The 14,807-nt window shown below is 52.6% G+C and overlaps 1 protein-coding gene across 3 annotated transcripts in view; it reads left to right on the top strand.

Moving 5' to 3' along the window:
- TEX264 (testis expressed 264, ER-phagy receptor) overlaps positions 1 to 14,807 on the top strand; it is a 45,778-nt gene that overhangs the window by 23,653 nt on the left and 7,318 nt on the right. For all 3 annotated transcript variants that reach the window (XM_005145806.4, XM_034066455.1, XM_034066454.1), the window contains one exon: positions 14,527 to 14,698. In XM_005145806.4, coding sequence (XP_005145863.1) covers positions 14,527 to 14,698 — 172 coding nt within the window. The remainder of the gene's footprint in view (positions 1 to 14,526; positions 14,699 to 14,807) is intronic.

The following is a 14,807-nucleotide window of genomic DNA, read 5'->3' as shown; positions in this document are numbered from 1 at the left end:
TGCCACAGTCAATTAATAAGAGGATGAGATTGATCCTCCTCTTTGCAACTATTTTAGCAGGGTCCTAATGAGATTTTTCTGAGCTGGTTCTTCCCCGTAGCCCTCTGAGCCAGACCTTGCCAGCTGTGCTGGGCTTGAGAAACAGCAAAATGAACCTGATCAAATGCGAAACAGCTTCTTAAAAACACTGCTCTTTTCCAGCAAGCGCTGCTGGCCCAGTTTCCCTGGCTGTGAAGCTCCCACTTTGAAACCTGTGGAGCAGGGAGATAATACATTTGAAAGCAGTGGCATTTTTACCTCCAGAAAAAGAACCATTGTGCTATGACTAACTTGCACTTTTTCGATTCTTGTTAGATATAAAATGGGAGGAAAGGCCCTGCTTCAGGGAGGGCTGGAGAATGAAAACATAACATTTTCTCTTCTGCACTGAGTCAAAATATGGATGGATGAGTTGCGAGGTTGGGTGATGATCAGATCACAGGGATGAAAGAACAAAATTGGTTCTTGCTCCTTCCTGTGCCAAGAGCTTATGTGCTGTGGGTGAGATGCAGGCGTTGGGGCTGCATTGATGGCTGGAGCACCAGAGAGGCAGCCAAACACAGCTGTTTGCTCTAAAGCAGGGGTCATGCTTAAAGTCCTCAGGGTTTCCTCTTTTGACAGGGATATATATATATATATAAAAGATATATATAAACCCCTGCTGTCTCTGCTTGCCTGCAGCAGCTGCTGCCCTTCAGATGCTGTTCAAGTTGATGCTGCAGTGACTGGTAGCCTTGGGCAGAGGCAGCAGGATGGAGGTGTCTGAGCTGCCAGTCCTGTGACCATGGCAGGTGTGAAGGTCTGTGGGGCTGTTGACATCTTGGGGAGGCTTTCATGGGCTCAGCATGTGGTTTTCTTCTGGTCATGCTGTTGCCTGGTGGCCGGCGCTCTGCCTGCACCCATAGGGACCCACAGAGCAGACACAAGGTATGGAGAGGTACAATGGTTCGCTGCAGACTGATGTACAACTGGCACATCCCGTTCTGCTTTGAGGAGCAAACACCTGCTGCTGAACCCTGTTGTCCTGACAAGCTGCAGAAAATCATGCTGCCAAATCCTGGCCCTCTTGAACTCCTCTGGATTTACCAGGCTGGCTTCATCTTTGTGATCTCCAGCTGCCTCTGCCATTGCAGGGCTCCAGAGCAGCTTGTAGCCTGGTCTGTGAGCTCCTTGAAAACGGAAGGTCAAGCTGTGCTTAAGTCTTGGCTTAGTGGCTTTTGGAGAGTGCATGGGAGCCCTCAGCTCCAGGACTCCTTTTGTCCCGTTTCTTTTTCAGCATGTGGCAGCTTATTCCAGCCTCTGTTCAGCCAAACTGGGGAAAATCAGAGCCTTTAATAGAAACGTTAGCAGATGTAACTCCATCACTCATGCCTTGGAGCTGTCAGGGATGACTCCAGGTTAGAACTGCCTGCAGGCAGCTGATGGAGGCCTGCAGCCTGGTGGGGATGTCCAAGCTTCCTGTGCTGCTTCTGTTACACTATCCTGGGCAAGCTTCAAGCCATGGCGAGGCTCTTTGCCTTCGTGTGGGTAGTCATCTGTCACCTCTCCTCTTCACCTGATCACACAGGAGTGAGAAAAGGCATTTGTTCCCTGCTGTCAGACCACAGTGGGCTTAGGAGGAAGCAGCCCCCTGGAGAGCAGCTTAGGGATGAGTCAGTATTTGTCCTCTGTCCTCTTGAGCTGGCTTCTCTCACAGTCTGGTGCAGTGTCTGGCATTGGTAAGAGACCAAAGGTATCTCTTATCCTCAAGAGTGGATCAGCATCTGATAGACCAGTGCCTCCAGGTGTGCTAAGTCAGCATCCCATTTTTTTGTGCCCTGCCCACCTGACATTTATCTTTCCTGGGTTTCTTGATGCTCTGGTGAGTGTGAGGACATGGAGGCTCATACCTGACTTAAGTAGATGTATTTCTGCTGGGTTTGTTGGAGATACATTCTCCCTTACATAGGTCTCTCTGCCCTGCCAGGGCTGGTAGGACAGCTGCGGCTGTAATGTGAGAAAGGATGCGCCTCCAACCTGGAGGAGAGGAGCAAATGTGAAAGATGATGATGGAGAGCCCCATCTTCTGAGTAGCAATAAGAAACTAGAAAGAGGTTTCTGTGCTGACTTGGAGCAGAGCCTGGGTACAGCTTTTGGGACAGGATCAGATTCCCATGGCCACTGTGGCCACTTTCTCCAGAGCTCATCTTTTACAGGGGTTCAAAATATGGATCTCCTGGCCTGTGTGCAGAGGGGGAGCTGGGGAAGGCTTTACAAGGCCTTCAGGTTTGTGAGAGCAGCCCAGCAGCAGCAGAGAGCCTGAGCTCTACTCCAGTTTGCACCAAGGCAGCATTCAAATGGTGGCCAGTAGCCCCAGAAGAGACGGGAGTCCTGAGCTAGCACAAAGAGGGATGAGACTCACAGCCAGCTCCTCTGGCACTGGGACAGTAAAACAGGACCCTGGGTCCACAAAATGGAGTCACTGATGGCACTCGGGGTGTGTTTCTCTTCCAGGTCACTGACGTCTGGATTTTGCACATTTACATTTTGCATGGCTGTGTTCCTCCTAAAGCTCAGCGAGGCTCTGCCGCTCTGAGGCTGAACTCCAAATTAAATGACACCAAACAGTATGGCTTTACATTTCAAAGGGTCTGAGGGAGCAGAAGGATACTGGGAGTTTCTGGGGCTGTGGAGTAATTGGTGTGATTATTTTTTGGCGGCTTGTACAATGACCACCAGGTGCTTGCTCCACAGATGGACGGTTTTACTTATTCCTCTTCTGCTAATGTGAGGAATGTTAACGATGCCACAGGGATGAAGGGGGTGATGGAGCTCAGTGCACTGCCGAGAGCACGTTAGTAACCGCTCTGCATCCCTGGCTCTAGCTGCTTATCACAGTGATATCCTATGGATGGGCACATCACAAGACCCCTGGAAACTTCTGCATCTGCCCCTCCTGCCTTCCACACACCACAAACCAGAGGATTTCTCTGTAAAGCTGTTAAGAGTCCATTTCTCTTATATTTGCAGCTCTATGAGGTGGATCCTAAGGCAAAAGTGCTGTTGAAGGTCAAGGACAGACCTTTAAGGCAGCTGGGAGAGTGTCTGGGAGTCTCTGTCCCAGTGTGTGGCACTGGAGGCTGTTGCCTTTCAGATGAAACCTGAAGGGGTGTCTTGGCCCATGGGGGATGAAGAGAATGTGCTGTGGCTCTTCACAGAGCTTGCCTGTCCACAGCTGCCTGCCAGCTTCATGCATTTCCTGATGGGCTCTGTTCCCACTCTGCGGGATTGTAAGGCACCCCAGGAAGGCTGGAGGGAGGGAAACCATGGCCTCGTCCCCACTGTGGGCACTGGCATTTTCTCTCTGCTACTGAATGGCTGGTTGGCTCCTCTGGGTTTTATTTCTCTGGGAGCTGATGGCAGCTCTTTGAGATGCAGAAAGGTAGATATTTATCATCTGCTGTGGCCAGCTGCTCTTCTTTTCATGCTGTGCAGATACACAGCTTGGGGTAACGTCCGCCCAGCAGTACAGTAACCAGACCGTGAGTTAGCAAAAGCTTGTCAAGAGGTCAGTGCTGGAGAAAGACTTGCTGTGGTACTTCTCTAATGAGCAGTTCAGGAGATGAGCAAAGCAGAAGTAGCTGCTGTGGCTGCAGGAGCTGCCTGATGCTGTGGGCTTGCAGCTATCGGCCCCTGTGTTCTTGCATCCTCCTTCTCTCATGTGCATCTCTAAGTGCCATGGTCACTTGTCCCTCTCTTGCTTGGTTCCTGCCTCTTTGAGAAGCCCCTGCCTGTATCTCCCATCAGTTATCTTGCAAAGCTGTGTCTCCCAGTGGGAGCTGCTATGGGACCTGAGCATTGGCTCAGCTCTGGCTTTGTCCAAACCTCTGCTTTCCTGCTAGCCTGAACCCAGCTGCCTTCCTGGGATGGGACTACAATGGCACAGAGCAGAGTCCGCTCCCTGCCCATGATGAGCTGCAGCTGCTTGGAGAACGGTGGATGGGGACAGAGGTACAGAGATGCTTCTCCAAAGTCCTCTCCATCCTCCAGGTATTATGAGGGAGGGCACCATGGTGCTGGGAAGAGGAGGGGTGTCCTCTGAGTCTTGGGGGACACTGATGAGGATCTGGGGAAGCTCCAGTGGCTGCAGCATTGGCTGATGTGCTGCTGTTGATGATGCTGTGCAGGGCTGTAAATGGTTTGAGGTACCCAGGAGCACAGAGCAGTGGTGGAGATGGAGACATGGGTCCCTGGCAGGGAAAGGCCTGGAAAGCTGAGTGGCACCTTGTGTATCTGGAGCTTTCCCAGCTCATGCAGCACCTCTGCACACAGGACCTGGAAAGCATCTGGCTTATGGAAGGGCAGAGTCAGGCTTGGCTCCATCCTTGCCTAATTCACTTTGATTTCATCTCGTTATTGATCTGCACGGTCAAGCTCACAATCCTGTGCTGGTAGAGAAGCAGTTACCAGACTGCAAAGGTTTCTGAAAGCAGCTGCTCCCGTCCCCTGCTGCCTCTGTTGTCAGCAGAAGAGCCTGGCTTTGGAGGTGCTCGGCTCATGTCCCTGCGGCACTGCCAGCCATTGCCTCCCCAGCACACCGCAGGGCTGTGCTCAGCAGGTGTGCTCCTCTCCAGGCCAAGGTAATGAGCCCCCTGGGGCCCTGTGCTGGGGTCCCTACTGGGCTGAGGAGGAGGAGATGAAGGCTGCAGAGGAAAGGCCCTCCCCCACCTCAGCTCCCCATGGCTGCTGTGCCAGGGTGGGTGGAAAGGTAGGTCAACACATACAGCCGCTGCAATGGCATGTTCTGGCTTGAGGACATCTGGAACTGTCCTGAGGTTCTTGATGACTTTGCCTGCTGCTGCTTCTTCACTTCCCTTCCAGCTCCTTGCCTGTGCCTGTGTTTCCACCTCTTCCCGCATTGCAGACAGCCTGCCCATCATTTTGCCTTTGCTTTCTGCCCGCCAGCACTGTTAGTTTGCACTGGGGATTTCCTTGGGCGAATTGTTACTGCCGGCAGGCAGCGTGCAGTGACTGGAGGCTCCAGGGTTTCATTCACCAAGCTCACCAGTGGGAGTCATCACCACACTGGGGCTCACCAGGGTTGGAGCTCTTTGCCCTTTGCCTCGCTGCACTTCTTGGGGTAGAGGTGCAAGCTCTTGGACGTGGGGGTTTGAAGGCAGCTTTCCTGGAAGCCTGCAGGGAACTGCCTCTTGTTCGTTTGCAAAGATTCATAAAGATGCTTGTCCTGGGCTCTGGCTTCGTTTTAAAACAGAGGGTTGTTGCTTCCCAGGAAAGGGAAGGAGGAGCAGTGAACCAGGGGTGAACAGTGGTCTATGGATGAGTGTCCTGCAGTGGAGAGCCCAAGAAATACCAATGCCACCTGAAGCAAGCTTCGAGGACACAAAGCCTTTCTACACCGTGGCTTCACTTAGCTGATAGCTTGGAAGATCCTTCTGTCCTGGAAACTTGCTTTCTGCCATTAGATTTGCTGATGTGCTGTACTGGAGATACACTGATGGATGTCATGTTCATCTTTTCCATTCCTCCTCAGCAAACCAGACTGAAAACCTGCTTAGACTTCCTCTGTGCTGGCTTTCCTTGCCTTTTAAATGAGGCCAGTAAGCCCAAAAACTAAGTCCCTGTTAGTGGGGAGGGAAGGATTATTTTGTCTGGGAATCAGGCATTTGCATAGCAGCTTTGCTCCAGGCTGCTGGTGGCTTTATCTGTGTAAGTTCAGCAAGGTTACGTTCTTCAGCTTCCCTTTTCAACTTTCTCAGCTGCAAAGGGATGGTGTGAGGCTGAGTTTAGCTCATCGTGAAATATATTCCAAGCAGACTGGGAGCTGGGGGCGTTGCAGGAAGACAAGGTTGTACAAGGAGGTAGGAAGGGACAGGAGGCTGTTTATTCCACTGTGCCATTTTCTTACTGGGGGCATTAATGTGACACGTGTCCTGAATTTGTTCTGGTGATAAACATGCTGTGGAAGAGCAGCTAGAGATGCCCACGGTCCTGGGAGGATGGCTTGTGGAGGCAAAGAACAAGACAAAATGGCTGAGACTGGGGGCCCAAGATCTCCCATGTGCTGAGGGCATCAGGTACTCCTGCTCTGTCTCTGTTGATTTGATTTTACCACACAAGGGTTTCATCACAGGACCTGTTACTGGTGAGGGGGTGTGTGACAAGGTTGGGAATGACAAACCTTCACTGGACGTCCCTGTTGCAGAATGGCAAGTACTCAAGCAAGTGGTGACCTGCAGAAAAAGCCATCAGGGTGGGTTGGGAATGTCCACCTGGATGGGGAGCCCTCCAGGTTCTCAGCTATGAGTTAGCCATGGAATATCTTCCACCACAAGAAACGACCTGTTGTTGGTTGACCTAGAGAGAAGTTGTACTCCAGGTTAGGGCTTACTTTCCCTGCAAGCAGCCTAATGAAGACCCATGTTTCAAAGAGGCTTTTTTTACCTGCATAATGCCCCACATAGTGTGGGAGGCTGCAGTGTGGTGGGCTGCCTGACCAAGGTGGGATGGGCAGGAGAACATTGTGGGTGATTGCTTTCTGAAAGGCCCTTCCTTGACAAGAGGCAGAGAAATTGCTATAGCTGCTGTTCCTGGCAGCCTTGCTGAGGCAACAGAGCAGGCAAAGTGATTTAGCATTGCTCCAGCCATCCGTGATGGCAGAGATCATTGCATCAACCTCTTCAGCTTTGCGATTAATGCTGAAGAAGCATCCCCTGAGAGCTGGAAGGAGAGTGTTGGTCCCCAGAGATCCGCACTCCAAAGCAGAAGCAGCCCTCTCCAGCTGCCATCCTTCTCTCCTGCAGTCTCATCCACCTCCTTTTGTGCATGGCTGTTGACCGACACCATGGAGATCCTAGGGACAGAAACCCAGAGCTGGTTCCTCAGGGGAGGAGAGATTATGTGGGTTTACATGGATTTCTTGTCTTTTAATGAAAATCCAGTGTTTGAGCTTCTGGAGTGGTTAAAACCAAAGTCCCTTTCAGAGGGTTGGTGTGTGGCAATGATGGGGAAAAGAGGAAGGGATGTGTTTGGGGTCGGTAGGAGGAAGAGTGTGAGAATATATCACAGAGCTCTGGGAAGCTGGTTGGAACCATCTTCCCAGCTGGCTTTGTTTACCTATGGTGAGTACAGGGAGCTAGACAGAACAGGAGATGTGGAAAGCACAGAGATTTTAGGAAAATCAATGGGTTTTTGTAATGCGAAAGTTTGTTTCACTTCTGAAAGTCTCTGCTTCAGGACTAATGAGTGCCAGATAACCATGACACCAGGGGGGAACCAAGCCCCATGAATTATGTGTTTGCACCATCTGCTCCTTGTTCTGCAGGTAATGTTCCTGTAGCTGAGGGCAGTAAAATATGTCCCTGGAAGTACATGGATTAACATACCTGAGCATGTCTGGGCTGGCAGCCTTGTCCGGGGTTTGTCCTTCCCCCACGAGGCTTTGGCTGCCCCTGGCTACTTTCTGGAAGGTCTTCTTTTGCTGAGACTTGCTGTCCGCCTCATCTCTGAAGATGGGGAATGCTCTTGTATGTGCCGCAGGCTTTCTCTTTCAGCTCAAGTGGGTGCTGGAATCGGAGCAGGTCTGGAGCACATCTGCGCCTGTAGTGAGACAGGGCTGGAGCTTAGACCCTTTCACTTGAGGACAGGATGGATTCTCCATCTTCATGCCAGAGAGGAGAAAAGTGTTCATGACTCTCACAGCAGTATCCAGCAGCAACCTGGGAGCCTGTGCCTGGTCCTCATCAGCCTTTTCGGGACATTCCCACCAACCAACCTGAGTTCATTCCTTCGCCTCTGGGTTTGGCTGTGCCTGACAGCTCCTGCAGCCAGGCAACCGGGCCCGGGGAGTGCAGGCAGGCAGGAAAGGTGTAAATTGCATGGCGGGCTGCCTTAACCAAGGTGAAAATGAAAACTCGGCAGCTATCTCCCAGCCTGGCATTTCGCAGCTCCCACGGCCCAAATGTGCTCCCTCTCACCACTGTGGAGGGGATCTTGGGGGCTGCTTTACACCTGCCTGTCCTGCAGCCATGCCACTGCCATGGTGACAGGGCAGTGTCCTGGTTGCAGGCAGGATGGGGCCCACTGTGGGAAGCAGGGAATGTGCTGGTGCAGAGGGAAGGGGGTGATGTTTATGGATGCTGGAGGTGCTAATTGCTGGGCACTGTATTTTGCTATCTAGAGGATCTGCCATCTTTTGGTGAGGCTGTTGTTGCTGTATTGTTGGTTCATTTTTCCTGCTGGCTGATGGAAACAGCCTTTTCTTGCTTGCAGTAACATCACCTTCTGTTTCTGACACACCTCGCAGCCCAGAGGATTTGAAAGTAAAGTGCACGTGCGTGGGAGCAGCCTCACCATCTCTGAAATGTGAGTTTCTCCAGTCTGGGAAGCAGCAGCTGTTTTGCAGCTCGTGGCAGCCTGGTGTTCATGGCTGTGCTGTGCGCTGGAGCTGGCTCCAAGTGCTGACAGTGCCAGGACACAGGGGCTGCAGGCTCCGCATGCACCCTGCTTGGTCTGCGAGCTGAGGTGTTGGGATTTCCTTGATGCTTGAGGTATTGCTGGTGTAAAGCACATCTGCCTTCCCCTCCCTCCAAAGCTTGTCCTCCCTTCTACCCAAACTGTCTCTTGACCCGGTTGTTCCTTCTCAGCCCCTGCCTGGCTCCTGCCCCTTGGTGAGCAGCCCCCGGCACCCAGACTTCATCCCTGTCACCCGTGGTCAGGCTGCGGCTTGGCAGGGAGGACCAGAATCACAAAAGAAGTTGGGTTCAAGGGACCTTCAAAGATCATACAGCCCAAACCCCTGCCGTGGGCAGGGAAGTTGTTCGGTAGACCAGGTAGCTTAAAGCCCCATCCAGCCTAACCTTGAATGCTTCCAGGGATGTGGCATCCACAGCTTCTCTCAGCAGTGCAATCCAGTGTCTCACCATCCTCATCACAAGATACTTCTTCCCTATGTGCAATCTAAACCCACCCTTTTTTGGTTTAAAACCATTGCTCCTGTCACTGCAGGCCCTTCTAAAATCTCTGTCTTTTACAAGCCCTCTTTGAGTATTGAAAAGCTGGAATAAACTCTCCCTGGAGCCTTCTCTTCTTCAGGCTGAATAACCACAGGTCTCTCAGCCTTTCTCCATAGCAGAGGTGTTCCAGCTCTTGGACCATTTCCATGGACTCCTCTAGACCTCCTCTGACAGCTTTACAACTGTTTTGTGCTGGGGACCCCAAACCTGGGGTTTCACAAGAGCAAAGAAGAGGGGAGCATTCCTCCCTCAACCCACTGCTTGTGGTGCAGAGCAGGAGACACTTGGCTTTCTGAGCTGAGGTCCGCATTGAAACCGAGTTTGAAATCTGGGAAGGAAGAAGTGCCTTTATGGTTTTTTGCTTCTATCTGCTCGGACCTGGGGCCGAAGTGGTGTTTAACCTCAAGCTGCTGTCTGGGCAAGGAGGAATGGAAACAGGGACACCAGCAGTGGGATGGCCCAGCAAGGAGTCTGCCCCCTGGCTGAACTGGGAGAGTGTGGAGGGGAGCTGTGTGCTGTGCAAACTGAATTGCAAAGCCTCTCTGCACTTACCTAGCGCTTGTGTTCTAAGATAAGCGGAGATGACACACCGGGTGTGGAGCGTGTGTGGAAGCGAGGAGGATGTGGCACACAGTGTGCTCCCTCCGGGCCTAGCTGGTGGCTCAGTTTCAGCTCTTAATTTTAGCAACTGATTTTAGGGCCCTTCGGCACCACGCAGTTTTGTTGTTTCTTTAAAATCCATAGGAGTGAAGCGTTCGACCCCTTTACTGGGAGGAGGAGAGGATGGATGCATCTGTTTGTCTGTCTGGAAGCAAGATGTGGGGGAGTCATGTTGTCTGAGCAGGCAGGAGGTGCTGCTGGGTCCCCTGAGGGTCCCCCTCAGGCGGCACAGGGAGGTTTGTGGCTGTGAGGGTGTGATGATGCTCTGGCTGGTTGCCCTGGGGGATGCTGGTGAGACCCCTGCAAACAGCAACCCCAGCAATGGGCACAAGCCCCCTCTGTGTTCCTTCTGGTGTGGCAGCAGAATAAATGGAGACTGGGAGCCCTGGTGCAACAGGGGGATGGAGGGATGTCCCTAAGCACTCCCCATTGTTCCCCCAGGGCAGGACCCAGACACCCCTCTGTATCACCAATGTATAACAAATCATACTTGAGACTGTCAGTTCAATTCAGTAGCAGGGTGGACCTGGCTGTAACCCAGTGGTGGGCTGATCCTGCTCTCCAGCTGCCTAGAGAAAATCTCCCTGTGTGGCTTACGTCCTGCAGCGTCACAGGATGAGGATGGAGCCGGCCCTGTATGACTGGCACCCTTCTGCTTCACTGCAATGGCAGTGGCATATCCCATTGCCATAAAGGCAGAGGCAAGTGGCAGCAACAGGCATGTTGTGCTAAACTCATGTTCATATGGCCACTGATAAACAACCCATTCTCTTTGAGTCTGGGTTCCCTACTGGGGCAGGCTTGGGCCATGTGCTCATCAGTTCCCTCTGGGAAGCTGTTCTCTCAACTGGAACTGTGCAGAGAGAAGTTGAGGCTTAGGCTGAATCCTGCACCACTGCTTTCCTGGTGGCTGGCATGTTTCATCCAGTTACAGCTGTTCAGCAGCTTAACCATCACCCATGAGCCATGCCAGGAGATCTTGGTGATGGGCTGGGGGAGGCCTATGGGACCAGAGGGCTTGTGGCCAGAAGCAGAGTGAGGAGCAGCTGCCTCCCCACGGTCTTCTCAGCAACCCTAAAAGTGTTTTGGGGCTGACAGTAGGCTTGGCTGGAATCTGAGTGCCAGCATGACTGGGCACGGTGAAAATCCTGAGAGCATCAGCAAGGCTTATTTGCTTGTCTCCTAACAGGATGAATTCTTCCAGCAGTGGGAGATGAAGTAGATCAAGTTGGTGGCATTTGAATTCCTGAGCAGATGAGCCTGACAGAGTGACAAATCCAGTCCCTGCAATGCCCCAGCTTGCCTTTTGCTCCTGGCAGGCGCCAAGGGGCACAGCATGGCATGAGCATCCCAGCACCCCCTTCCATTTTGGCACAACTCTGCTGGGATTTTAATGACTGCAGACTGTATTGGAGTTGTCTTGTCGTGTGACCCACAGCCCTGGAACTGTTCTCTTGCCTGCACAGGAAAGCAGGGGCATCTTCCCTCCAGGAGGCTGTGCCCAAACTGATCCGTGGGCAGGCGATGGGGTCTGTTCCTTAACAGACAAGCAGGGAAAGTCTGAAACCCTGGTTTGGTGCATAGTCCTTGTTCTTTCTGATTCAAGAGACATGGGGATGCTCGGTTCATAGAGGGATGAGGCCAGCCTGGAGAAATTCCTGCAGGGAGTCAGGGTGGTGGTGATCTGGAAACAACCCAGGGGTGAAGACTGGGCACAGTGCTGTTTCACCTGGGAAAGAGGAGTGCAAGAGTCTTCCCCTACATAAACCCTTGTTTCCAAGAGGTTGGTGAGCAGCACCGCACCATGGCCCTCAGATAGGCCAAGAAGGAGTTGGCTTCATGGGAAGCCACGGGTCTGACATAGCAGAATTATGCTGCAGCTGCTGTGCATGTCAGGACTGAGCTGTTGGGCTCTGGATGTATTGGTCTTTGCTGTGTATGTGTAGTTTGACTGTATAGATTACATGCAATAAATCCTATGCTTTGGGTGCTTGCTGAAGAGTCCTGCATAGAAATAAGCTTTGTGTGCTGCCGCTTCTGTCTTTGCTGCCATAGGAAAGGCAGCCTTCTGGCAGAAGCTGAGAATGGAGGTGGCACAGCATGACCCTGTGAAGGAGTAAGTCCCCTTCTCTGCCCTACTTACTGAGTCCTGCTGGCCTAGCCAGAAGCCTGGCCCTGACGTTATTGGCATCCCACTGTTCACCTCTCACTGAGCTCCTCCGCCCGTGTGAGACCGCATTTGAGGATGCTCCATCCTCATTGACTGGAGGGCTCTGCCTTGCAAACTCCACATCCACCTTGCTGCTCCATCTGTTGCCTTAGCTGCACAGTGAGCAAGGGGCTTCCTTCTCAGCTGCAGAGAGATTTATTGCCTGTTGAGTGTCTGTTGGTTTGCCATGTTGTTGAGCTTTTGCTAATTTACTCTCTTTACATCTTCACCTTTGGATTCTGCTCTCCAGTCTCTCCGGGTTGTTCCTTTCCTTGCAGCAGCCTTGCAGCCTTTCTCCCCATCAGGATAACCTTAAGCCTGCTCTATCCTATGCTGACACCCACCTCTTGGTTGCACTTTGCTGCATATCTGCTTGTGCTTACCTGGCCTCTGCCTGCCTCCTGATCTCCTTTGGGATGATCACAAGGATGATCTCCCTTGCATCCGCTTTGGATTATCTCCTTATGCATTTTGTTTAATGATTCCCCCCTATCATTTTCTGTTGCCCTGGCTCCCCATCTCATCGACTCTGCCCTTTCCACAAGTCTTTATGCAGCCTCATTCCTTTGGTCCCAAACCAGATGGGACAGCATTTCCAGCTGCCACCTTGAGTGTGAAGCAGCATTGTGGAAGTCGCTATTATGACTGTGTGATTGGAAGAGGAGTTGTAGCAGCCTAGATAAATTGTGGGGAGAGGGTATGTCCCAGATCTGCTCTGTAGGAATCCCAGAGTGGACTTTGGGAAGTCAGTCCTGGAGGCCAGACTGAGCCTCCAAGAGGTTTTAAACTGGTTAGAGACCTCATATTAATTTAGTGAAGGTCTCTGCTCTAAGATCCTTTGAGTTGTCCCTGTCTGCATGAAGTGGTTGAGGGCCAGCTGGATGCATCCAGAAAACCTGCAAATCTTTGAGATGCCCGTCTCTGGTATGTGTTGCAGGAACCTAAAATAACAAACTGAGCTGAAGATTGGCTGATGGGTTGGTAGAGCAAGGGGCAGAGCAGTGTGGAGGGTTCTTGTCTGCGTTGTTGCTGCAAAAGCAGGAGTGAGATGAGCCGCCTCTGCTCTGCTGCTAAAAACAACCCAGCTTGTTTTTATTTAATACAGTTTTGATCTGTGTGTGTTAGTGTTTCACCTGCCTGCAAATGGGAATTCCAGGCTCCAAGCACCTCAGAAGCCTGCCTGTGTCCCTGTATATCTCTGTGGCACCGGGCTCACAAATGGGGCTTCTCCTTGGTTGGAGGAGGGACTCTGCTGAAATTCAGGCTCAAGGACTTTGGGACGGGTAAAGTTTCTTCTGGGGTTTGTGTTTCTGCCGCTGTGATGCCACTGGGTAAACTGGAGCCCCACAGGGACGGATCTGTAGGCTTCCCAGGGAAAATAGACCTGAAAATGGCTCACGTGGGGTTTTCTCCCTGCCTTGTGTGTGCAGCATCCTCTCAGCAAGGAGGTGGCTCTCCAGGTGGCCTGGCCAGCAGCACCAGGGGAGAGAGTTGGCATTGGCTCTTCTCTGTTGTAGATTCTGCCCAGTGCTGGCATTTGACTGGGAAATAAATAGTTCAGAATCGACTTGGTCCATTCCCAAGGGTGAAGAGGGTCAGGAATGAGCAGGTTTTTGTAAGGTCATGATTGATGTGTACATAAAGCTTGTCGTCGGAGAGGGCTCACCACTGTCTTCAGAGAGTTGTGGAGGAATGGGGACCTTGCTGAAGGATGTCTGGGCAAGCCATGCCAGGGAGGAGGATAAGGAGAGCTGTGGTAGGGAGGAGGAAAAGGAGGATAGTCAGGGCAGGGAGGAGAGGAGGATAATCAGTGTGGTTGTGGGGTTGACAGAAGCTGTCAGCGACTGGAAAAAGGGAAAGAAATAAGAAGAAATCCCCCTGAAGAGACACTGCCTTTTCACCTGGCTTATACAGCTGCCCCCCTGCCAGCAAGCAGCAAGTGGGCAGGCGGGGAGGGGGTGACACAACGGGCTCAGCTGCTCCAAAGCACAGCACTGGCACCCCGAGAGCCCCCCCAGCCCACATCTCACCGTGGGGCACACGGCCAGGGGGGATGTGCCTCCATCACAGGGCCCTGGCAGGCAGGGGAGGCTCAGTATCTTGGGGGGGGGGGGAGGGAAGGTGGAGTGAGGAGAGAGGAGGGGGAGTTGTCTGAAATGCCAGGAATTCATCTCCCACTCCCCCTGCTCTGAGAGGAGCTGCATGAGCTGTCAGCTCTGGATTATATTAATTAGCAGAGAAGTGCTACGCCTGCTCATGGGGCCGTGCTGCCAGGAAGAGCCGGACTTGGCAGGTCCATGCGAAGCAGCTGCCGGGCTCCCCAAAACCCCTCGCTGCAGCCTAAATGAGCACACCAAAACCAAAGCTGAGCCTCCCTAGGGCTTTGGCATCTCCTCCTTGAGCCCAGCTGGTTGGTCACCCCCAGGGCTGAACATTGAGGTTGTGACAGGGAGAGCAGCGCTGCAGTTTCAGAATGGGACCCACCGCTCCCCAGCGAGCCCCCTTGTCCACAGTGAAACAGATCAGCCTGCAGTGCTGCTGGTCCATGTGGTGGGGGGCTGCTGGGATGGGGAGTGATGGCACATCCCTGACCCTGCTGTCTTTCAGGAAAGGAAGCTGTGTGCCCACCCTCGAATCGAGATCTACAAGGAGGACCGCATCTACTTTGTGTGTCCCCTTGCCCGCCAAGGGGACTTCTACGTGCCTGAAATGAAAGAACTGGAGAGGAAGAGCAGGGCTGCTGCAGCTGAGGCCGAGGATGCCCAGACAGACATCACAGGTACCTGTAGCTTGCACATGTCTTGAATTGGTGTCAGCCCTCCCAAAGGTGGGGGTTCTGGTGCCCCTGGTGCTGCTGCCTGGCTGGGCAGAGAGGGGCTGACCAGCAC

This window comes from Melopsittacus undulatus, chromosome 9, assembly GCF_012275295.1.
Source record: "Melopsittacus undulatus isolate bMelUnd1 chromosome 9, bMelUnd1.mat.Z, whole genome shotgun sequence".
Lineage (NCBI taxonomy): Eukaryota > Metazoa > Chordata > Aves > Psittaciformes > Psittaculidae > Melopsittacus > Melopsittacus undulatus.
The sequence above is the reverse complement of the archived record's forward strand: the minus strand, read 5'-3'. Positions and strand labels throughout refer to the sequence as shown.